The following is a 23,810-nucleotide window of genomic DNA, read 5'->3' on the forward strand; positions in this document are numbered from 1 at the left end:
TTTTAATGGAAGCTGTGAAGGATAACAGGTGAGACACAGATCAAAACCATAGTGGAAGAAAGAGTCACAATAACTTCATAAAAAATGATAGGAAGCAGTATACATTAAAATATTTGTGGTTTCAGGTATGTACAAAGTAATCATAGAGCAGGAATGATCTGTTCTTGAGGTGTTGACATGAGATTATATGCCTTCTAGAGATCTACAAGGTTTGGTTAGGTGGGATTAATGAATGGTGCATTATTTTCATCACATTCTGAGAGTTATCTGAGCATGGTTTGGTTTTTTTTAAGTTTATTTATTTATTTTGAGATAGAGAGCACAAGTGGAGGAAGGGCAGAGAGAGAGAGAGAAATCTGGACGTGGTTTAAGATTCACATTCTTTCTACTGATATCAGTCAATTTCTTACCAATCTGTACATTTTTTCTTCTTTTTAGGGACATGACTTTAAAAGAGCTAATAAATGAGGGGCACCTGGGTGGCTCAGTCGGTTAAGTGTCTGACTTTGGCTCAGGTCACGATCTCGTGGTTTGTGAGTTCGAGCCCCGTGTCCGGTTCTGTGCTGACAGCTCGGAGCCTGGAGCTGCTTCGGATACTGTGTCTCCCTCTCTCTCTGCCCCTCCCCCACTCCCGCTCTGTCTCTCTGTCTCTCTCTCTCTCTCCTCAAAATAAATAAACATTTTAAAAAAATTAATAAATAAAAATAAAAAAGTAAAAGATCTAATAAATGATAATGCTAGCAAACTGAGAAAAGTCATATTCTATGTGAACTAAAAATACCATGTCTTGATAGCTTTGGCAATTTAGTTTTCTAAGCATATGGTCTGATGTATTATAAAATGCAGAGTTACAAAAGAAGAAAAAAACAGAAAACCTGGGTCTTGATTGACCTCTCTTCAGACCGCTCCTGAGCCATTTCAGTGACTGAGTGTTCCCAAAAGACTGGGTCACCTGAATGATGTTTCTAAGGAAAACACAGAATCAAATAACTAGTACTAGAAGCATACTTGGACAGTTTGTCTTTAGAATGTCTCCTGTGTCTTGAGTGAAAAATATTTAAAACAAAATGAAAAACCCAAACTTCTCCTAGTCCTAAATCTTCCTCTTATGATGGCTTAAAAATTGTGATTTTTTTCTGAATATATACAATGAAATATTCTGAATCTGAAACTAATTAGATCTTTGAAATAAATTGTTTCATTTCCTATTGTAAGAAGCTAATTGCTCTTTAGCTTGTTGCCAGATGAACTGAACAGAGAAACATAAAACAAAATAAATACGATATTAAATAACACTGTAAATAAATACATTATAGTACGCCTTTCTTTCAAAGCTGTGGTATCTATTAATTTAATTACTTCCACAGCATTAAAATAAAGGCAGCCATAAATAAGGTGTTTTCATTAAGTTTAATTAGTGTCCCTAGAATGTGGATGATAAAGGCTATAGGATAGAGGCATGGCCTCTGTGGGATGGTGCTTTATGAGGAGACGTTCCCAAGATCCCACAAGTGAAGATTAACAGCAGCATAAGATATTGTTAAGAATTCATTTTTTTATTTCCTTATGTTTCATTAACTCTTGTTTGCTTTTCAAAGGAGGAAGAAGAGGGAAAAGACACTGAAGAAGACACTGTTGTGAATCCTGGTAGAGACAGTGCCACAAACCAAATAATGAGAAAGGAACCCCGGATTCCTACGACAACAAACTACAATCGTGTAGGGACTAAATACAATGAGGCCAAGACTAACCGATCCCCAACAAGAGGAAGTGAGTTCTCTGGGAAGGGTGATATCCCCAACACATCTTTAGATTCCACGTCCCAACCAGTCACTGGATTAGCCCCCCAAAAACATTTTTCTTTGACTTCACAGACTGTGACTAAAATGCCACCTCACACCCTGGAAGGCGCTTCAGCCTCTTTAAATGACAGCTCTAAAACGATTCTCAGATTTCTGCAGATGAACTTGACTGGGACTGTGGAATCTTTAAATACAGTTTCTATAACAGAATCCCAAGAGGTGTCTACTGATATCAGTGAGGAAGAGAGTTTATTGACAAGCTTCAAGTTCGACACCGGAGCTGACGATTCTTCAGGCTCCAGTCCGGCAACTTCTGCTATGCCATTCATCTCTGAGAAAATATCCCATGGGTTTGTGTTTTCTTCAGAAAACCCAGAGACAATCACATATCGTGTCCTTCTACCAGAATCTACAAGAAATGCTTCAGAAGATTCAGTCTCGTCAGGTTCGGAAGAATCTCTAAAGGATCCTTCCATTGATGGAAATGTGTGGTTTGCTAGCACTCCAGATGTGATAACACAGCCCGATGTTGGATCAGGTAGAGAGAGCTTTCTCCAGACTAATTACACCAAGATACACATTGATGAATCTGAGAAGACAGCTGAGTCCTCGTCTCCAGGCCCCCTCGTGTCACAGGGTCCCCCAGGCACAGATCTGGAGATGCCACCTTATTCTACCTTTGCCTACTTCCCGACTGAGGTAACGCCTCATGCTTTTACTCCATCCTCTGGACAACAGGATTCGGTCCCCACCGTCAACATGGTACACTCGCAGACAACTCAACCAGTATACAATGGTGAGACACCTCTTCAACCTTTCTACAGTAGTGAAGTCTTTCCTCTAGTCACCCCTTTGTTGCTTGACAATCAGATCCTCAACACTACCCCTGCTGCTTCAAGTAGTGATTCGGCCTTGCATGCTACGCCTGTATTTCCTGGTGTCGATGTGTCATTTGAATCCATCCTGTCTTCCTATGATGGTGCACCTTTGCTTCCATTTTCCTCTGCTTCCTTCAGTAGTGAATCGTTTCGCCATCTGTATACAGTTTCTCAAATCCTTCCACAAGTTACGTCAGCTGTTGAGAGTGATAAGCTGTCCCTGCATGCTTCTCTGCCAGTGGCTGGGGGTGATGTGCTGTTAGAGCCCAGCCTTGCTCAATATTCTGATGTGATGTTGCATCAGACCACTGCTCATGCTGCTTCAGAGACATTGGGATTTGGTGGTAGTGAATCTGGTGTCCTTTATAAAACGCATATGTTTTCTCAAGTTGAACCGCCCAGCAGCGATGTCATGATGCATGCACGTTCTTCAGGGCCCGAACCTTCCTATGCCTTATCTAATAATGAGGGCTCCCAACACTTCTTCACTGTTCCTTACAGTTCGGCAGTACCTGTGCATGGTTCTGTTGGTGTATCGCATCAGGCTTCCTTATTTAGCAGCCCTAGCCACATTCCAGTGCCTGAGTCTTCGTTCATAACCCCAACCGCGTCATTGCTGCTGCCGCCTCATGGCCTCTCTGGGGATGGGGAGTGGTCTGGAGCCTCCTCTGATAGTGAATTTCTTTTACCTGACACAGATGGTCTGACAGCCCTTAACATTTCTTCACCTGTTTCTGTAGCTGAATTTACATATACGGCATCTGTGTTTGGTGATGATAATAAGCCGCTTTCTAAAAGTGACATACTGTATGGAAATGAGACTGAACTGCAGATTTCCTCATTCAGTGAGATGGTTTACCATTCTGAGAGCACAGTCATGCCCGGCCTGTATGATGAGATAAATAAGTCAAACGTATCTTTACAAGAATCCCCCGTTTCCTTTTCTAGCACAGAGGGCATACTTCCAGGGTCTCTTGCTCATCCCGCCACTGAGGTTTTTGATCAGGAGATTAGTCACGTGCCAGAGAATAACTTTTCAGTTCAGCCTACACGTGCTGTATCTCAAGCATTTGGTGACACCTCGCTTAAACCCGTGCGTAGGGCGAGCTCAGAGCCAGCCTCCTCTGACCCCGCTTCTAGTGAAATGTTACCTCCTTCAACTCAGCTCTTATTATATGAGCCCTCCGCTTCTTTTAATACTGAAATGTTGCTGCAACCTTCCTTTCAGGCTTCTGATGTTGACACATTGCTTAAAACTGCTCTTCCACCTGTGCCTAGTGATCCACTATTGGTTGAAACCCCCAAGGTTGAGCAGATTAGTTCTACGGTATTGCATCTCATGGCCTCAAATTCTGCCTCAAGGGAAAACATGCTGCACTCTACATCTGCACGAGTTGTTGATGTATCGCCTACTTCTAATGTGCATGCTGCTTCGCTTCAAGGGTTAACCATTTCTTACGCGAGTGAGAAATACTCTGAACCAGTTTTGCTTAAGAGCGAAAGTTCCCAGCAAGCGGTGCCTTCGTTGTACAGTAATGATGAGTTGTTCCAAACTACCAATTTGGAGGTTAGCCATGCCTTTCCCCCGAAAGGAAGGCATGCGTTTGCTACTCCTGTTTTATCAATCGATGTACCACCAAATACACTTACAGATAAGCCTCTGTATTCTGATGAAGTTTTCACCTCCACCAAGGGGTCTCTCACTGATGAGGTGTTTGCTGGTATTCCAGCAGTTTCTGACACACTTGTAACTGCTGATCGTTCTGTTCCTTTAGGAAATGCGTACGTTTCCATTACAGCTGCTTCTCCCAACAAAGATGGTTCTGTAACCACAACCGAGTTCCTGTTTCCTTCTAAAACAACTTCAGAGCTCATTCAGAGTGCCAGATCTGATGGTGATTTAGTGGGTGGTGGTGACGATGGTGATCTTGATGATTATGATGATGATTATGATGACAGAGATAGAGATGGCTTATCCATAAATAAGTGTATGGCATGCTCCTCCTATAGAGAATCAGAGGAAAAGGTAATGAATAATTCAGACACCCAAGACAACAATCTTGTGGATCAGACTAATCCAACCTCATATCCACTATCTGAAAACTCTAAAGAAGAAAATAAAGTCACAGGTGTAATATCAGACAGTCAGACCGATACGGACAGAAGTCCTGATAAATCACCACCAACAAATGTACTACCCCCAAACCCCAGTGATGGAAGACAGGAAAATGACATTCAGACCGGTAATGCCCTGCTTCCTTTCACCCCAGAATCTGAAGCATGGGTACTTGTTGCAGGTGATGAAGAGAGTGGATCAGGGCAAGCTGTCTCAGATAACCTTAATGATAACGAGACTTCCACAGATTTCAGTTTTCCAGACGTTAACGAAAGAGATGTTGATGGGGTCCTGGAAGCAGCCGACTCAGAAATAACTCCTGGATCCCCACAGTCCTCAACCCCGACTGTGACTAGCAGGCACTCAGAAGTGTTCAACATTTCAGAGGCAGGTTAGTTATGGATCCAAGAGATAGACAGAGGTGTGGTGGTTTTCTTCCTCAAAAAATAGAAAAATCGTGAAAAGAGAAAGTTGGTAAAGTGGCACATCGTTTTATTTCTTAATCAAGACATTCAACAAATCCATTCACGGTTTTTAAAGTATGATTTTACTCATTATTTCAAATGAATATTCGACATGTTTTGGTTAGTGGATGGATAAAATGGTTTTTATTGTCAACTTTTCATGTTCTGCGAGATGCCAGTTACATGCGGGAGCACTTAAGTGTGCGTAATGCGTTTTTAGTATACTGCTTTTTAAATGATAGATGGGAGTGTGTTGTTTTTAGATAGTTTTCATTTTTATATTCACTTATGTTCTAAAATAAGTTGTAAACTAATTTCATTGAATTATAAAATGAATTATTAAACTCCGATAGTAGTATGATTACAAAACACCTCTCTGACCCACCCAATGGAAAAGATATGGTAATTTGCACATCCACGTCAGCCTGGAACTTTAAACTTTAAAAAAAAAAAGTTCTCTTTCTGAGTTTTGAGAGTTAATGGTAAGATTTTCTTTAAAGAACGTTTTCATTTTTTAAAATTGCCTCTGTTTGATTACCTAAATGTTGCCTAAAGAGGGCAGTGTGAACTAACAACATGCATTCTACTTTGTACTCGCGGTTATACAGCCCTTTCTAAGAAGTTAAATAACGGTCATTAATATGCATAGTATGTATAGGTATTGTATGACAAGATGTAAAACACTAGACCATTTTCTGTAGAAATGCATTTCATTTGTTAATGTATTTTATGCAAATTAGTTTAGAAGCCAGATGTTTCTTAGAGCAGATTACTTGCAACATATATAATACAGATGTTTGCTTTAAATGCCAGTGGGGAGAAAAAGGGAAATTGAAAACCATTAAGCATATGAAATACTAGATAATTTCATGGAATTGATCGTAAGAATTTTATAACTTGCTCTTATTAAATTTTAAGGCATTTTTTAAATTAACAACAAAAATATTGAAATCTTAATGTAATTAGTCAAAAGATAGATCAAGGTAGCATCTTGCAATCTTATTGCATAAAAGCGGATATTTATAAGCCAGATCATAGATACCAGTCTCATTAGCATATTTTTTTCTCTTTGTCATTTCCATCTCTTGAATTAGTTGTATTTTTCCTTCAGTGCGGCAGCAATTAAAAGTTTGTGCATTTTGATAGAAGTTTTTCTACATTCTGACTTGATACCTATTTAACATTGCATTCCAGTTTAAACACTTACACTCTGATATGTGAGAATGAATAATGAATCCGTAGGTCACTATATTCATTAGTGTTGCCATATATATGAATTGTTATCTGGCTTCAATTATAGTACGTGGGGTTTTTTAAAAATTTTTTATTAGATTTAAAGACATATGAGGAGTTCATCCTTTTTATTTTATCTTACTAGACAGTGATATCGTCAGTATGTTCTTACTAAGTTATGCTATCAGGGAGAAACTATATATTACAAAATGCCAAACCCAGAATTATTGACTGAAACTTAGCAATTTCTTTTCAATGTGCTAATTTGATTAATTCTTAAGTGTATGTTCTCCCACTGATGAGGACAAAACAGTAGAAATATACCTTCCAATATCATCAGGTAACACAATTAATGGAGTGAGATCAAACAAGATTAGGGGAAAATTCTTGCCTGTTTTAAAAACTGCATCTGTAAAAAATCATATGTACTCTGTCTTATAAAATAGTTGAATATGCCTCTTTATCAAATGCATACAGACTAATTTTGAAACTTATTATTTTATTATGTACTTCTAGAATGTAGAGTATTTTATAAACATACTCCCTAAAACAATAGAGGTAAGGCCAATATTAGTATCTGCAATTTGTGAATGCATAAACTGAGACCCAGAGATACTAAAGTACGTGATCAAGGTCACATAGGGAGTTGACACAAACTGACACTGCAAACGTGTTATTGGTGTCTGTCTCTTAGAGACTATGCTTTCATAATTGAGGACAATGAGATATATATAATGCTTAATTTGTAATACCAAAATTATACTGTTTTATCCTAAAAATGTATTTGAAAGTATTCATCTTATCTTTGTTTACTAATCAAGTAGATTCTTGTCTTATTTAGGTAGCTCATATACACTACTGAACCATGTCAAAATAGATATTTTAGCCTCAACTAATGAATATAAAAATCAATAGAACTAGCTCCTCATTACAGTATGTAAAAGAACTAGTTGATTGTCTGTACTTTCTTTTTTTATATAATTTTTTTTAACTTGGGTATATTTTATTCCTTCTTTATTTTTTAAAATAATCTCTACACCCAACTTGGGGCTCAAACTCATGACCCTAAGATCAAAAGTTGCATACTCTACCAATAGTGCCACAATTTCATGTGGTACCTCATCTTGTATAAAATACCTAGATTTCATAATATGTAGTTAGCATGGATTTATCATTCTGACTCCTCAATGAAAGGGTTTATTTTAAAATCAGACCTCCCAGAGAACTTATGAGTAAAGTCTATATTACAAGATTATATGTGTGTGCATATATGTATACAATGTGTGATATATATGGTAATTTGTTACATATTTTATGTGTTCTATATCTTACATATATATCACATGTATGATCAGACATATCTCATATATATGTATGCACATACATATACACAAATGAAAATGCATGTGTCTACACACACATACATACATATATACACCTATATACAAATTTATATAAAGATTTGTGGTCATTGAAGACCTGTGTGATTATATAAGCACACTTTGTGTATAAATTAATGTACATTATTGGTCTCAAACTTTAATATGGATCAAAATCACCTGGAAGATTTGTTAAAACACAGGTTGCTGGGCCTTGTCCACAGAGTTTTTGATTCAGCAGATTTGTGATGGTTGGCATGGGGCGCAAAATTCGCATTTCTAACAAATTCCAGGTGATGCCAATGCCAGTATTCTGGGAATCACATTTCAAGAATGACTGACATTGATAAAGATATGAACCACTATTTGTAATTTCTAGGTACCAGGGGCTTTTCTAAGTGGATTATTTCATTGTTCAGGCACAAATTTTCCATTTAGATAATAATAGTTATAATAGAAAAGATGTGAAGACAATTATGTATTAAAACAAGATGGTTTCCTAAATTTTATAAGGAAACTCAGTGCATTCACCCTCAGATTATTTAGGCTTCGAGATGAGCCTCGTTGCAATGTGTAATGACCAGAACAAATGAGTAAAGCCTGGGCTTCTCTCACAAGAATATAAACTACAGCTCAGGGATCAATGGATTTGCAATATTTCCACTTTTTATTCAGTTTTGTGATTTTTAGTCATCCCTTTGCATTCTACTCTTTTCAGGCAAATCATTCAGAATTATAAGAAAAAATGTCTAAGGAAATATGAGTATCATTTGTCAATTGATACATTTCTCATACGAGTGGGTTAAATTTTTGACCCTTTGTGTATCATCTTTCAGAAGGAAGCTACTGTTTTAAACCTTAAGTCCTCTGCCATTAGCTCTACCTCAGTGCTGTGTTCATGAATTTGTTACTCTCAAATTTATTTGTAAATCTTTAAATCAATTCCTTTTGTTCCCCTTATCGCTAAAGTAAGATAGTTGGTATAAAAGAACCTAATGTGCCAGCTATGTAGAAAGCAATGTAGACTCTCGTGGGGAACTTAAATGTTCTACTTAAAGAGCTCTTCCAGAACTTCTGCAGGCGGACGCGATGAGGGCTTTTACTTTGCAACAGTGTCAGTATGTCACCATGGCAGAGCAGTTCTGATGTGCCCTTGTCGTGCTTCCCCTCTGCACACACCTCAGTGTAGAAGGGAAGCATTGTGACTGGCCACTGATACACTGAAGTTCTGAAACTCTTTTGAACAACTTGGAAGGTTAGCTCCAGTTGCAATGATTTTGAAAGTGCTAGAATACTAATGCACCCAACTGGTCACAGATATAGTCATTTTCCATCTTTTGAAATTAACCCAAGAACAGACTTTAAGCTTTTCCGTAATTTACACTTGCATATTTGAAAAGAATTTCTTCAACCTATGTACTCCTTCAGTTCCCATGCAATATTATTTTTCTTTTCTTTCTTTTTTTTAAGTTCATTTATCTATTTTGAGAGCGTGAGTGTGTGCAAGCAGGGGAGGGGCCGAGAGAGAGGGAGAGAGAGAATCCCAAGCAGGCTCCACATGATCAGTATGGTGCCCAGTGCGGGGCTCGAACTCACAAGATCAAAACCTGAGCTGAAACCAAGATCAGATGATTAACTGACTGAGCCACCCAGGCACCCTGTATTTTTTTTTTTTTTTGATAGAGAAAAATAGTTGATAAGAAAGGCATTCAAAGTAACACTTCAAAAGCAACCTATATTTACAGTGTAAATAGTTTTCTGGGTGAATGGCTATCCTAATGTAAGAAGGTTTTCCTAAGATTCTCTCTTTATGAAATTATTAATTGCTCTTAGCTATTTATTTAATTGCAGGATTAGAAACCTTGTATTCAGATTAAGTTTGGAAACTCAAGATTATATATGGTACAGTAAGTAGCATTGTTTTTCCTGGCTATTTTATTTAAAAACTTATTTTAATACTTCTTTTATTTTCTTATTTTAATACTTCTATTTCCCTTTTAACAAGCTTTTCAAGGCAGTATTATGCTCACTTCCTGCCACAGCACCTGTCCCTAGGTGCTCATCTCTGTTGGGACATTCTAAGTTCTTCAGCCTTACTTTTTAAGCTTTGTTTTACTCAAATTGGCTTATAATCATAGACATTCTTTGTATCAGATTTGAAATTTTAAAGGAAAATAACAACAATGAAGGTTGCAAATACTCAGTTGAAAAATGTTGTGCCTTTTCCTTAAGCTTAAATATCAACTCTCTCGATTTTCTCTGACTACAGAGGCCAGTAATAGTAGCCATGAATCTCGTATTGGTCTAGCTGAGGGGTTGGAATCCGAGAAGAAGGCAGTTATACCCCTCGTGATCGTGTCAGCCCTGACTTTTATCTGTCTAGTGGTTCTTGTGGGTATTCTCATCTACTGGAGGTAAGTTGAATGCTTGTTTTAGAAATGTATTTCATAGAGCTCAGATTTTGCCTGTGTTTTTTTTTTTTTTGTTATTTTACCTGAAAGTTCTTCAAAGCATATTCACATTCTTTTTCCTTGAGAGCTACCGTTAATTTATCCAGGTAACAATGAATTAGGTGAATTTGTAAATCCAAAGACAATAAGATAATACTTGATTGTTTTTCATACACCAGTGAAACAATTAAAGGGTAAAATGGAGGAACCCTGGCTTAGTTAATATTTAATACAGTATTTTGACAGTTGTACTTTCATAGTAATCTAATTAACCTTCAAATGTTATCATAGCACTTAACATAAATCTAAGCTTCTCAGCTTAAATGCTCCAGCTGTTACAATTTCAAAAGTTATTATTTAGAAAAAACATAGTTTTTGCTGTAGTAAAAACATGGTTTGTTTATAATTGTGGATTTTGTACAAGATGCACATCAGCTGCATGCTAATAGCAAAAACCGATAGCCCCATACACAAGAGTGAAAATCAAGCAATTAAAATATTAATATAATTAGAAAATAAAGTTGACTATATTAAGATGCATAGAATTCTAAAGTTAATTATAGCTTGCCTTGAGGATAAGATATAGTTTTGCTGTCATCAATATCCTACTAAAACTTTTATTTATTGATTTTAATGTTTATTTATTTTGAGAGAGAAAGAAAGAGAGAGAGTGCACATGTGCAAGCAGGGGAGGGACAGAGAGAGAGGGAAGGAGAGAATCCCAAGTAGACTCTGCACTATCAGTTCAGAGCCCGACACGGGCCCCATCTCAGGAACCGTGAGATAGTGACCTGACCCAGAATCAAGAGTTGGACGCTTAACTGACTGAACCACCCAGGCACCCCAGTATCCTATTAAAACTTTTAAAGGACAAAGACGGTTGCACTCACCATAAGCTTCCCATCCCATGGCATTCAGAACACGCTGCAAATTAGGAAGTTTACTGGAGAGACAGTGTAAGTCAGTATAACTATTATAACTGTGTCTTGAAAAACAAAAACTTTACGATGATATAAGGAATCCTAGCTTTGTAATTTATTGCCTCGTTTTAAAAGAGAATTTTGTTCAGAAGATCTATAATTAATTCCTTTTTGTTTAGTAATGTCTCTCTGTAAGCTCATATGGCCACTCTTTATCTCTTTATGTGTTATCCTAAAATATATTCTCTCAGTTTATTCAAAAATATTTGCCATTTTTAAGGACTGTTTCTCATGTGCCTAGTACCATGTTGACTACTATGGAAAATATCAAAAACGGATGAATTAATGAGTGTCACTATCCTTGAGAAATGCATGCTTATTGAGAATTTTCTATGAAAAATGTATAACCTACTATACAAAAGTATACACACGACAGCTGAAATCACTAATGTTAAGAGTGGTCAAGGAACAAAGAATCTTGCTAGGCCAGGATGAGCAGAGTAAATGTAAAATGCTGGGCTTGCACTGGATGGGGTTCAGAAAGTGGAGATAAAGGAGACAGCTTTCCAGGCAGGAACACAGCAGGTGGAAAGAACAGGAAGCAGGAGTAAGCTGGGTGTGTCTGAGACAGGCCTGGGGCAGGTAGTCGCATGTAGTTGGACACGGGTGGACTAAGGTAGAATGTTTTCATGATCAACTGTATTTCATATCCAACAACCTTTACAGAAAAGAGTAAACTGCAGTAAGAGAACAGATCATACTTTTGTTACCATATGTGAGTTGGTGGTCTATTTTGTCCATAACATGATGCAAACAAAGCTGCTTTCTTCACTGGTTCCTATAATTGCCAATGACTCTTTCTACAGAAGATTCCATGCTCAGCAGAGTACCGTGAACACAGTACATGATTTATACATGTTTTTTCAACAAGAATTCATATTGCTTTTCTCCATACTCCCCACTCGGTTTGTTGGCCAAACTTTTTATCAACCTTGATGTGTTCAGATTACTGGCTTATATTTAATCTGATTTTCCCTGGCAAACCAATGTTTGAAGTTATTTGGAATTAGAGGTAAATTTTTTTTAAATAAGATGGAAAGTAAGCCCAAATTCTGCTTCACAGTAAAGAGTGTTAGAATAAATTTCCGATAGAAATGTCAATCTTAAGATTGAAATAAGAATGAGAGTTTTGATCTTTGTTACTTAGTATTTCAAGTTTATTTTTTGTAGATTTGAAAGTGTCTTATTTAATATGATTTGATATTTCATGGAAAATTAGAATCTGGAATGGTATTTATTTTCTATTAATAATGGATAATCTCATCTGTGTTATGTGGAGAAAAAAGATAAAATTACTAGTTGAAAAATACTAATTTGACCTTCACCAACAAGATGTTTCTCTTTTCCTCACAAATAACACTTTATGTACCTTGAACACAGAGTGAATTAGCTTAAAAAATGAGCGCTCTGATGATTTTATGTATATATTTTATATCTATCTATCAAACGTTCTGATAAAATCTGTCACTCTTTTACTTACCCGTTTCAAAATTTAACACCTCTGTCCTCACATCCATTCGAAATTAATTCACTTCAAAATATAACTTTTTAGATCAGGGATACACCAGGGGCATTAGTTGGTGCAACACAAGATGACTATATTCGTGCCTTCTTCGGGGTTTTTGTGAACATATTCAAATTTTGATGTAGACCCATTTGTAAACAATATGATTTCACTAGCCAGTATGGAAACATTTTAGACCTTTGTGGAAAGCACAGCCTGTGTGGAAAGGTTCAAAATAGAATGGCATACCAACAAAAGTCCTCATAGTAACATGGTCCTTATGAGTTTTTCCAAGCTGATATATTTAAATGTTTTTCTAATCTAATTTCTTAGGATAAAAAATTACTGTAAAGTGGTATAATAAGTCTTTTTTTTTTTTTGTCTCTTTACCCAATTCAAAGCGGTCCCTGAGGTTTTGTGTAAGCCTTGAGAGAAAGCATGTTGTAGTAGGAAGACAGAACAAATCTGGATCCCTTCCCCATTTCTGCCCGGCATTTGTTACGTGGTCTTCGGCATGTCACTTATCCACCTGGGGACTGGTTTTCCTCTCTGTGCCATTTCGGGGGAAGGTTCACTAGATCATCTTTAAGATTGCAGTCCGAGCTTCTTTAGGGTTTCTGTGATGAATGCAGCATAATGAATAAATATGGTTTTATATTTGTATAAGGATCCAAAAAATGGAAATACATTTCTAGCTTTTAATTCCAAATACTTACTGTGATGAAAAGGTGTAAATCAAATAATCAGATTAACATTGATTGATAGGACCTATGTCTACAAGTTTAAAACAGTCATCACTTTTTTCATTATGGCTGAGTGATAATTAGCAAGAGACATAGTTATCAACACTTAGCACATAGACGTGAAGACATTCACTGCTTATACAGAACAGATGGACTATAGATATTGAATCTTGTCATACATTAAATAATGTGCCCTGAAATTATTTTCCAGATGTTTTAAGGTAGAATTTACATGAGCCAAGTCGTAAGTTTCTAAGATACAAAATGACTTCAGTAAGGAAGATTTTCAAAAAGTTCTTTTTAAAGAAGACAAAGGGCAAGTTTTGGAGAGCTTTTTTAAGAGTTAAAATCTAAAAACTATCAAAGGCATAATCAACAAAACGGCACTCCATCAAAAACAGTATAAAAAAGAACTTCCCATAGACAGTTGTTTTGGCTTTGGGGAGAGGGAGGAAGAGCAATATGAATTCTCTCACGGTCTGAAATTCAAATTTGTGAGTCACACAGGGTAGCTACCAACCCAAAATGGAGGCCTCCCATGACCATGCTGCCCCTTAAGTCGAATGTCACTTCCTAGGTAAAACTGCACTATAAAGTGGACTGAATATAATACGTGTGACTTTCCTCAAAGCTTTATCCTACACTATTTTAATTTTGATTTTTCCCACTTACAAGTTTTTTGGTATGATTTTATAACGTTCTTTTGTTATGCAAACAACACTAAGGGACCACTTATTTGCTTAAACAACAAATATTTGTTTACATAGCTAAAAAGAGTAGAGTTGGTATTTACCCAGATCCTACAATGAATATTTAACATGTTAAACCCTAATACCAATAAGTTTCAACTTACCTTTTTCTATTCCATGAGGGCTGCCTTCTTCCCATTTTCTCAGAGCCATCCTCTATGTACTTATCCAGCCAGCCAGCCAGCCACCCACCCATCCATCCATCCATCCATCTTCCTCTAGCTATATATATTTCACTTCTCCTTCCCAAATATCTTGAGATTTTAAGTTATCCCATTTGAAGCACAGGTAGGCAAGAAGTCTAGGATGCAGCTGAGTAACTTATGGTTGGTGGGATTTACTTGCTACTGGAAATCCATCTAATCATTAACACCTTGGCACTGTTTTCAGAGTTGGGCTTACATAAATCAGAAGACATGGCCCCATCTTTTAAAAAATATGATGAGGATATAGGCACAAAACAAATATATTGCAAGATAATTACCCTAACTAACAATCAGTAAAAAAAAAAAATATTTAAAATCGTCTAGCAGAGAGTTCAGGAAGTGAAGGCCATCCTTGGATTAATTAAACATATTTTTCTAAATAGTCTTTGTAAAGGTGAAGGTGAATCAAAGTTTGTGTTGGGTGCAGTGAAAACAGAGAAACTGGAATGCTAGAGGCAGCTTAGGAATGAGAGGCTTTTTTTGCTTTAAGTTGATTCATTTATTTTGAGAGAGAGAAAGAGAGAGCAGGGGAGGGGCAGAGAGAGAGGAAGAGAGAGAGAATTCCAAGCAGGCTCCGCTCTGTCAGCGTAGAACGCAACACAGGACTCAGTCTCACAAACTGTGAGATCATGACCTGAGCTGAAATTAAGAGTTGGATGCTTAACCAACTGAGCCACCCAGGTGCCCCAGAAATGAAAGGCTTTTTCACAGAGAAGATACCATTGAGCTGCCTTTATGGAAGATAGTACTCGTGAGTAAGGCATTTTGGTCAGGAGAACCATATTTGAAGCAGGGAGGAGAAAGTGAGGACAGGACAAGGCATATTTAGAGATCTACAACTTGTTTGTATTTGTGGAGTATAAACTTCAAGAAGAAAGTCAAAAGGGGTGAGGGCCATAGATAGATAGCATTTAAGTACTGAAAGATCTTGGGCACCATTAGCTAAATAAAACCTGTCAGGTACAGAAATAGAGCCAAGATGTCAAAGTAACAGGGAGATAGATTTTTGGCTTGATACCAAAAAAAAATAACAGCAGGAGGCCTAACAGTGGAATGGGATGGCCTCCTCTTGCAGTACCATTTAGAGGTACTTAGAATGAGTTTTCAGTTAGGACGAGAAAGCAATATGTGGCAACTAAAGATGTCCTCATAAAGGACTCCTTGTCACCAGAGATGATCTTTCTATGTCAGAGATGCTGTCCAACAAATTCTTCTGTCTGTGGTGATGTTGCACCAGGTTCCTTAAGACATTTTACAACTTTAAGATGCACTGAAAAATAAATAGAAACCCCTTTACCAGCTTGTGTAACCCCATTTTAGAGGAATCAAAGAGATTTAACTCTGTGATCTTAAAAGAGGTATCAAACCCAGTGTTTTCCTATTGTGTCAGAACATGCTACCAAACTTGCCCACTAGTTTCTGCTCCAGTCTGGCTTCAGGTGGGCTCCAGTGGAGACTTTCAGTGGGACAGTTGATCACGAGACCTGTGGCCCTCATCACTCCCATTGTTCCTAGTCGGTTGTACTCTTTCCGCTTTCCAGGAGGTGAACCTGGCTCAGGCCCCCTGGACATTTGATTCGACACGCACTCATCTTCCTCCTATACCACCTGTTCTCACTAGAAGACATTCTTGTGTTGTCTTGATCGTGTCCTCTTGTCAAAGGCTTATACGATCCCAGCAGGGGGCTAGTCCTTACTATGCAGGTTGTTGCTTTTGGGTGGTTCTGTTGGTTTTTGTTTGTTTTTTTGGGTTTGTTTTTTGGTTTTTTGGGTTTTTTGCTTGTGACATTAAGATTATAAATAAACTACATGATTTTATACTAGTCATAGCAGTGAATTCATTGAACAAATATTTTGGGGCACAGGCAACTTTAAGTTTTGGGGGGACTTACTGCTGTTCTTTGCACTGAGGCATAACACTGCATTAAGTCAGACCACCTTGCCTTTGCAGGGCTCACATTCTGATGAGGGACGACCAACTAAAAACATGTAAGACAAATACATAAGTAAAGAATTTCAGAAAGTGCTAAGTGCCATAAAGCTGACAAAAGGCCAAAGAATAGTGATGTGGTGGGATGAGCTGGTACTTTTAGTTACCATGGTCAGGGAAGGATTGTCACAGGAAGTACAAAAACAATGGGAAGGAGGCAGGTGGCCAGAAGAAACGTCAAGAGCCAAGGCCCCAAGGTGACACTGATGGAGCCTCTTGGAAGGAGGAGCAGAAGACCAGTATGGGCCTGAGCCTAGTAGTAGGGGATGTTGGAGAGGACCCCAGAGGCAGGTGGGGGACCAGGTCATAGAGGGTCTTATAGCCCTTGATGAAATAACTGAATATCATTCTGATTCCACTGGGGAAGCCACTGAAGAATTTTACACAGGGAACTGATTACTGAAAGAATGTTACAGTTGAGGTGTGTCCTCATAAGAACAAATGTTACGTTAAAGCTCATTAGAATAAATATCTTGGAGCTTGAATCTTAAATGGAAAGTGAGATTGGCATCTTTACTCACACAGATATTTCTAGTTAAACTTAAATACTCATGAATAACATTTCATATAAATTAAATGACCCACATCAAAGAGTGTCATTAGCAGTTTTAATTATCTAAATTTTTTTAATTAAGTGTGGTTTGCATTAGTTTAAAGCAGCAGTTGGTTCTTTGCTCTTCTCAATAGTTTGTGGTCTGCTCTTACCAGATGTTACTCTTATTATCTGAATGAAAATAGATTCAGGTGACATTGTAGGTCATAGTTGTCGTTGATTCCAAATATATTCATTCTCAAAACGCTCATCAACAAGGCTAGCATCTGTTGGAAAGAAAATCACGCCTGTTTTTGGTTACATGCTCATTATTTCCTCACTTCGTTCTGTCATTACTGCATTCTCATGCTCTCAGTATAAAGCTGCCTTCCTTGTCCATCAAAATATCACCGCTGTCAAATCTCACTTCCACAGTCATAGCTACCTTTTCCTAGCAGCTGAATTGCTCAGAAAGGTGTGGTCACTTAATTAAGGAGTGAAAAGAGCTCTGGACCTGGTTTCTCTTCCACTCTGGTCTAGTCCCCTGTTGCTGGTATATAGCAACAGTGGGAGAGTAACCAGGGTGATGAGGTGTCCTTATCCTAGCAAAATACTGTTTGGTACCAGCTACGACTGCAAATGCCACCTCTGCTTTCAGCGTGTGTCTGGTATCTACTCACTCGTATGCATCTGACACATGTAAAACTGAGATAAACTTGGACGCCATACAATTCTTTAATGCTTTGTGTTTTGTAAAATACAGATTCCCATTTATGTTTTAATTCTGGAGATATCTGTCATAATTTTCAAGCAGTTTTCAGCTCAGAAGTTGTCTTATGACAGCTAGTACATAAATTGCTTTCTTTTCTTTCCAGGAAATGCTTTCAGACCGCACACTTTTATTTAGAGGACAGTACCTCCCCTCGAGTAATATCCACACCTCCAACACCTATCTTTCCAACTTCAGGTAATAGCTTAAGGTGTGACCATAAGTAGCTGGTAGATGTTGAATGGAAAGCATATGCTGGAAGGTTTGTCCCTATTGCAGTGCTTTGTAAATGGCTCTAATGTAGATGAGTAATACTTCTGAGTTGCCCAAAGTATTTATTACAGCCGGGTGTCAGGCACCCAGGTTTCTGCCTTGTTGTCATTAATTTTGGACATTCTTAGCCAGGTAGACAATATGGCAAAATAACTCAAGACTGTTCAGATATAATGTTAACATGAACATAGCAATACAAGATTATTTAAGAATAAGGCTGACCTTCGTCATTTCCATTACTTAAATGGAAACCTGAACAACAAAAGTCAGGATAAAGCAATGCAATAAGGGTGAATAGGACAAAATAACAAAAGTAAGGATAAAGTTTCGTTTCCTTCTGATCATCTGAAATTATGTGAGAAAATCTCTCTTAATTATGTTAGGAAAAAAACCCTGTAAAATGGTGGGCTAGAAGGAAAACATGAGCGCACAAAGAAATGTGTAATTGCCTGAAATGCTTAAAGCCACAATGTCAAACAGTTTGAGTACCTGGGGAAATATCGACTATTTTTAGCAGAACTTACCTGGTTAACAATACTCAAGAATTAGCCAGGGTCATTTTGACTGAGACGTCCATTGACCCTGGAGTTCACACTGTAAGATCACAGACACTTATTTAATTAACATTTCATAACATTTCAGAATGAAAAGCAGTAACAATAAAGGAATTGCCTAGAAAAATGTGAACTTTGGAAGAAGCCCCTGAAGGATAGAGGAAGAAATAAAGACACAGAAAACCACCAAACCAAAATAGAAGGGAAAAAATTGACAACGTGGCTATTTTACAGAGACCTCTTTTTAAATTGATACTCTTTAGGTTATTGTTAGAGGCCCAAGTTCCACAAGATGTCATTTTCTGAAATCTCATGATTTGAAAAACATAAAAAACAAAACAAAGAGAAGCAATTTCTGTGTAATTCTCAGCAAGCATAGGAATTAGAAGTGTTTGGCTCTTTTCCGTCTTTTGTCCACTCTGAGTCTTTAGCCGTCACTGTCTTATTTCTGGGTTTTTTTCTGTTAAAATTCTGTACAGTTATCTGAGTACAGCACAGTTTCTCATCAGCATATTAAGAGTTGTGAGATTGACAGCTCTCTGTTCTCTGTTGCATTTGGATTCACTTCACTTTCAAACATACCTCTTCTACAGACTCCCCCAGCATGTGGGAGCACATTAACATGATATTATTCGAAATATCCAAAGTCCAGTGTAATTTATTATTAGCAGTAAATAATCCCAAATCAGGACCTTGTCCAGGAAACCCAGAATCTCCTGTTCTACTTCTCAGAAGAGTTGTGATCAAGGGCATTTCCTCATTTCACCTGTGCTCCAGATCACCCAAATAAGCACCTTTTCATGTACGATCAGAAATTAAATATGTTGGTCTCACTCACTTGCAGACCAGTCTGTGAAAGAACTAACCAAAATACACAACTGTAAATAAAAAGTAGTCGGTTTGTGAAAAGAGGTTAGGTGTGCAGGATAATATCTATGGGTTTGAAGGACCTTTACCAGAAGAAATGATGATTTAGATGTGACAAGCTATTTCTGTTTTCTTGTCTAATTATAAAAGCTACTTCCAGGCAAGATCCTTCCGTAGATGTGAAGGCAGATTTGCACCTTTGTCTAGTGTTTCTTAAGCTTAACTGGCTAATTCAGTTTTAGTATTCAGGTACACTCACGGAAGGGAGAGAACAGATGGATTCTACTTTTTTAAAAAATCAACAAATTCTTGGTAACTGAAGCTTAAAAATATTAAGGGGCCTAGATGCTGAACATCTGTTGATGTAAATAAGTGTTTCTAGAGAAATGTGTTTGATGTTTCCTTGTCAGAGAAATCACTTGTGAAATCGCATACTGTGAACTAGTGATACGTTTAATCTAAGAAAGTCTTTCCAGAGGAGGGAAAGAGAAAAAACAGAGCCAGTTAAAATAATTTGGCCCCTTCACAATTAATTAACAGATCCAATGACATTGTTTACATAGCATATTTTTAAGTAAGAGTTCCTGAAATTTTACATATTAAAAGTCCCAAAGGTTTTTGACGTTATCCTTAATGAATAGTCTGCATGTCAATGTTTTCTATTATTTGTAGAGAAAAATAAAAAATGTTTTTGAATGTAAACATCTGACTATATAACTGTAAAACATTAAACTATGTTAAATTGAAATTACACCACATATTATGTTTAGTTCTTGGTAAAATTGAAAATATATTATTTCTGCATTTTTTTTACCCAGAACTCACATTCGTGTTAATGTATTAAATGTAAATGCAACTTCTACTCATGTTAAAGAATGTTATCCATAAAAAGATGCAGTCCATTGATAAGATGTGAGGCTTTGGTGGAATTTATCATTTAACACTAAAAATTCTTGTTTCTTTAGAGTATGAAAGGAAAAGGGATTCATGATCAAATCAGAATTATATAATGCAAGTTATTGATAGTAAATACAGAGAAACTTGGTAACCATTGCTTAATGTTTCATTGGATGCTGAGATTCACTCGGGATTGTAGGAATGCTTGAACTTTGAAGTTGCTTTAGAAGAAGGCATTTTATAAATCTTTGTAAGTGAGAGGCATATTCCTTTCTATTGAATTATCTTTTCCAAACAAATTATTTTTTATTTACTTAGATGATGTTGGAGCGATTCCAATAAAGCACTTTCCAAAGCATGTTGCAGACTTACATGCAAGTAGTGGGTTTACTGAAGAATTTGAGGTATGATTTTAATAAACTTATTTGAAATAATACAAAAATAGTAAATTTAATAGCAGCAGGCTATTTCTTGACCTAAAAACATTGAAACTATTTTCACTTCTAGAAAGAATACTAGTTCCATAATCACTTATGTGTTTAAGAGATGTGTTATGAGTACCATATAATTTAGAAAATTGGTTTTCCATTTTAAAAACCAAGTCATACTAGTAGAAAAAAAACATTTTTAATTTTCCCCCATAAAGTACGGAATTCCAGTATCCTTCTTTTAATCTGAATTAGTAACACTGATTCTTTTTAATTTCCTAAATTATATAAATTATACTAAACTACTAAATTTCACGATTTTCAAGCAAAGTACTTGTAAACTCTTAGTTTTCCACCATTGTAAGTACAGAAGCATTTCATTTACAAGGTATAATACAAGTAATAAATATTATACAAGGTAAGGTCCCATCTTCTTAAGAAAATATGCATTTCTAAAAAACATTTGAACTGCATAATCAGTAAAAATTTTTCTAGCAATGTTCCATAAAATACTCATATTTAGAAGTGGCAGAGAAATTTGCTGCAAATTTACCATGGCGCACTGAACCATCAGTTAAGCAGATTTTTCAAAACAGGGTACTGTAAGCCCAGAGTTAACAATGACAACCACAAAAAAATAAAAGTTACCATTATGCAGCACTCCTTAATAATGCCAGTCCTTGTACTAAATGCTTTTATATTTAGTCTTCACCCAGCTCTAGAAGTTATTTGTTTTTATTTCTATTCATACTACTGATGAAATCAACTTCCACAGAAGTTAATTAACAAGTCATAACTAGCAGGGCTAGACCACTCACCGTGATGAGCACCAAGTAATGTGTAGAATTGTCAAATCGTTGTACTGTACGCCTGAAAATAATATAGCATTACATGTTAATTATGCTTCAGTTTAAGTAATTAATTTCTAAAAATAGCAGTGCTGGGTTTCAAATGTAGGTCCGTGATTTTAAAACATATATACATACTTTAAAAAAATTTTTTTAAGTTTATTTATTTATTTATTTTGAGAGAAAGAGAGAGAGGAAAGGGCAGGGAGAGTATCCCAAACAGGCTCTGCACTATCTGCACAGAGCTTGACTTAGGGCTTGAACCCACAAACTGTAAGATCATGACCTGGGCCGAAAACAAGAGTCAGATGCTTAACAGATGGAACCACGTAGGCGCCTCCGTGGCCTACCTATATTTTCCATTCCAGAAAGCAAGGGATCTTCAGCCTTCCCTCTGGCCCCTCCCTTCTAAGAAGTGTCACATTGCTTTTCTGTCTCCCCCTCAACCCGGAAGTGCTCTATGGACCTCCCCCTCTTACCCTCAAAGAGCACTTTGAGCTCTGATCCTGATGAGAGAGTGTCCCACTCTCCCCTTGCACCCCGCAACTGCTTCCCAGGAGTCACATCAACCAAGATATATTTAGGGAAGGAAAATGCCGTAGGTTAGAAAGCTTTAAGAAATCAAAGGAAATAGAAGTGAAATGTGATATATTTTCACTAAATTAAAGATAATAGAAGCCAATTCATTTAATTTTAAAAGAAATCTAAGTCATAGCTACACTGAAATAGCAGTGTGAGGTAATGACCAAGTAAAGTGGAATAATATAAAGAATTATGTATTTAAAACATCAAATTATTTTTTCTTACTGTAATAGAGGTTAGAGGGTGGGTAGTGCCTTGTTAACTCACAGAAACTATCAGGCTCACAAACAAAATCGCAATTGAAAGAGGGAGACTGGGTCAAGGATCTAATTTTCAAAATTTTAAAAATCACGAGGAAAAGTAGATAATTTATAATAAAACTTGCTGCTAACATATGCACAAAGGCAGATTCATAGTTTTTACAACCATAAAATAATTTTCAATATTATGAAGCAGCTCATAATTAAATTAATAAAATAGCCTCACATTTTTACTCAAACGTGTGTTCTTAATTCCATTGCTCTTATCTCACAGTCTGATTCAAGAAAACGTTTCATTAGCTTAATAATTAGTTTAACAACTGGTAATACTATGCCTTTTAAGTGTTTATAACATGAAATTGTTTGTAAATCTAGAGTGAGAAGGGCTTGCTGTACTTGCTGTAGAAGAGGCCTTAAAGGGTTATGTGGACAGAGGCTGGGCCATTTGCTGAGGAGTCAGATTCACATTTGGGCTATATACTTTCTCAAAAATTATAAAGGTTTTATCTTATTATCTTAATGCTAAATAATTATAAATTCCTACCTAATGTATTTAGATAGAAAACATCTCTGAAAAGGATTTTAATTCATTTTAAAAGATAATTGGCAGAAATAATTTTTCTGTACCCATGGAAGTTTAAATTAAAAAGAAGTCTACTCATTAAATATGTAGAAAGTAATGCTATCAAAATCAAAATGATATAATATGTGTGATTTAAAAAATTTAGAAGAATTTGTAATGTTCTGACAACCCTAAATCTGTTACAGACCACCTAATAGGAAGATATTTACTCTTTAAAATTACCCTAAATAAATAAAATATATATATATATAATATGTGTCACTAATTCAGAGTTTCAAATAGTGCTCTCGTGGTCAAATAAAATGTTATTTGGATATTAGCAAATCTGACTAATCCAACAAAATGTGCCATCAAATATATGGTTTTTCTCATCTGCATTTTTTATATTCATCATATTATTATACCACCTTATCCTTTTAAAAGTGTTATTTTTTTCCTTTTACATAATTTTAAGGTTCCAAACTGTTAGAAGTTTCTATTTGCATGCAACTGTTTGAAACATTCTGTTTTGTTGCTATTTGACAAATGTATTTATTGCATGATCATAGTTTTCCATTGTAAACCTAATATGAACGCTTTTTTTTCTCATTTGTCGTGTGCTGTGGAATTTGATTTCTTTACTTTTTTGGCATTCATTCCCTCATTAGACACTGAAAGAGTTTTACCAGGTAAGGCATTATTTCACTGCATTTTCTTTTAGCCAAGAAATAGTTATAACATGTA

The 23,810-nt window shown here is 36.5% G+C and overlaps 1 protein-coding gene across 4 annotated transcripts in view; it reads left to right on the forward strand.

Annotated features, from left to right (window-relative positions):
• Window positions 1-23,810, forward strand: part of PTPRZ1 (protein tyrosine phosphatase receptor type Z1) — a 184,211-nt gene that overhangs the window by 133,054 nt on the left and 27,347 nt on the right. Inside the window, exons 12-16 of one of the 4 annotated variants that reach the window (XM_015540682.2) lie at window positions 1,599-5,187; window positions 10,142-10,286; window positions 17,902-17,993; window positions 20,705-20,790; window positions 23,735-23,755. In XM_015540682.2, coding sequence (XP_015396168.2) covers window positions 1,599-5,187; window positions 10,142-10,286; window positions 17,902-17,993; window positions 20,705-20,790; window positions 23,735-23,755 — 3,933 coding nt within the window. The remainder of the gene's footprint in view (window positions 1-1,598; window positions 5,188-10,141; window positions 10,287-17,901; window positions 17,994-20,704; window positions 20,791-23,734; window positions 23,756-23,810) is intronic. The other 3 variants (XM_042970792.1, XM_042970783.1, XM_042970801.1) reach the window with 3 other exon arrangements.

This window comes from Panthera tigris, chromosome A2, assembly GCF_018350195.1.
Source record: "Panthera tigris isolate Pti1 chromosome A2, P.tigris_Pti1_mat1.1, whole genome shotgun sequence".
NCBI lineage: Eukaryota > Metazoa > Chordata > Mammalia > Carnivora > Felidae > Panthera > Panthera tigris.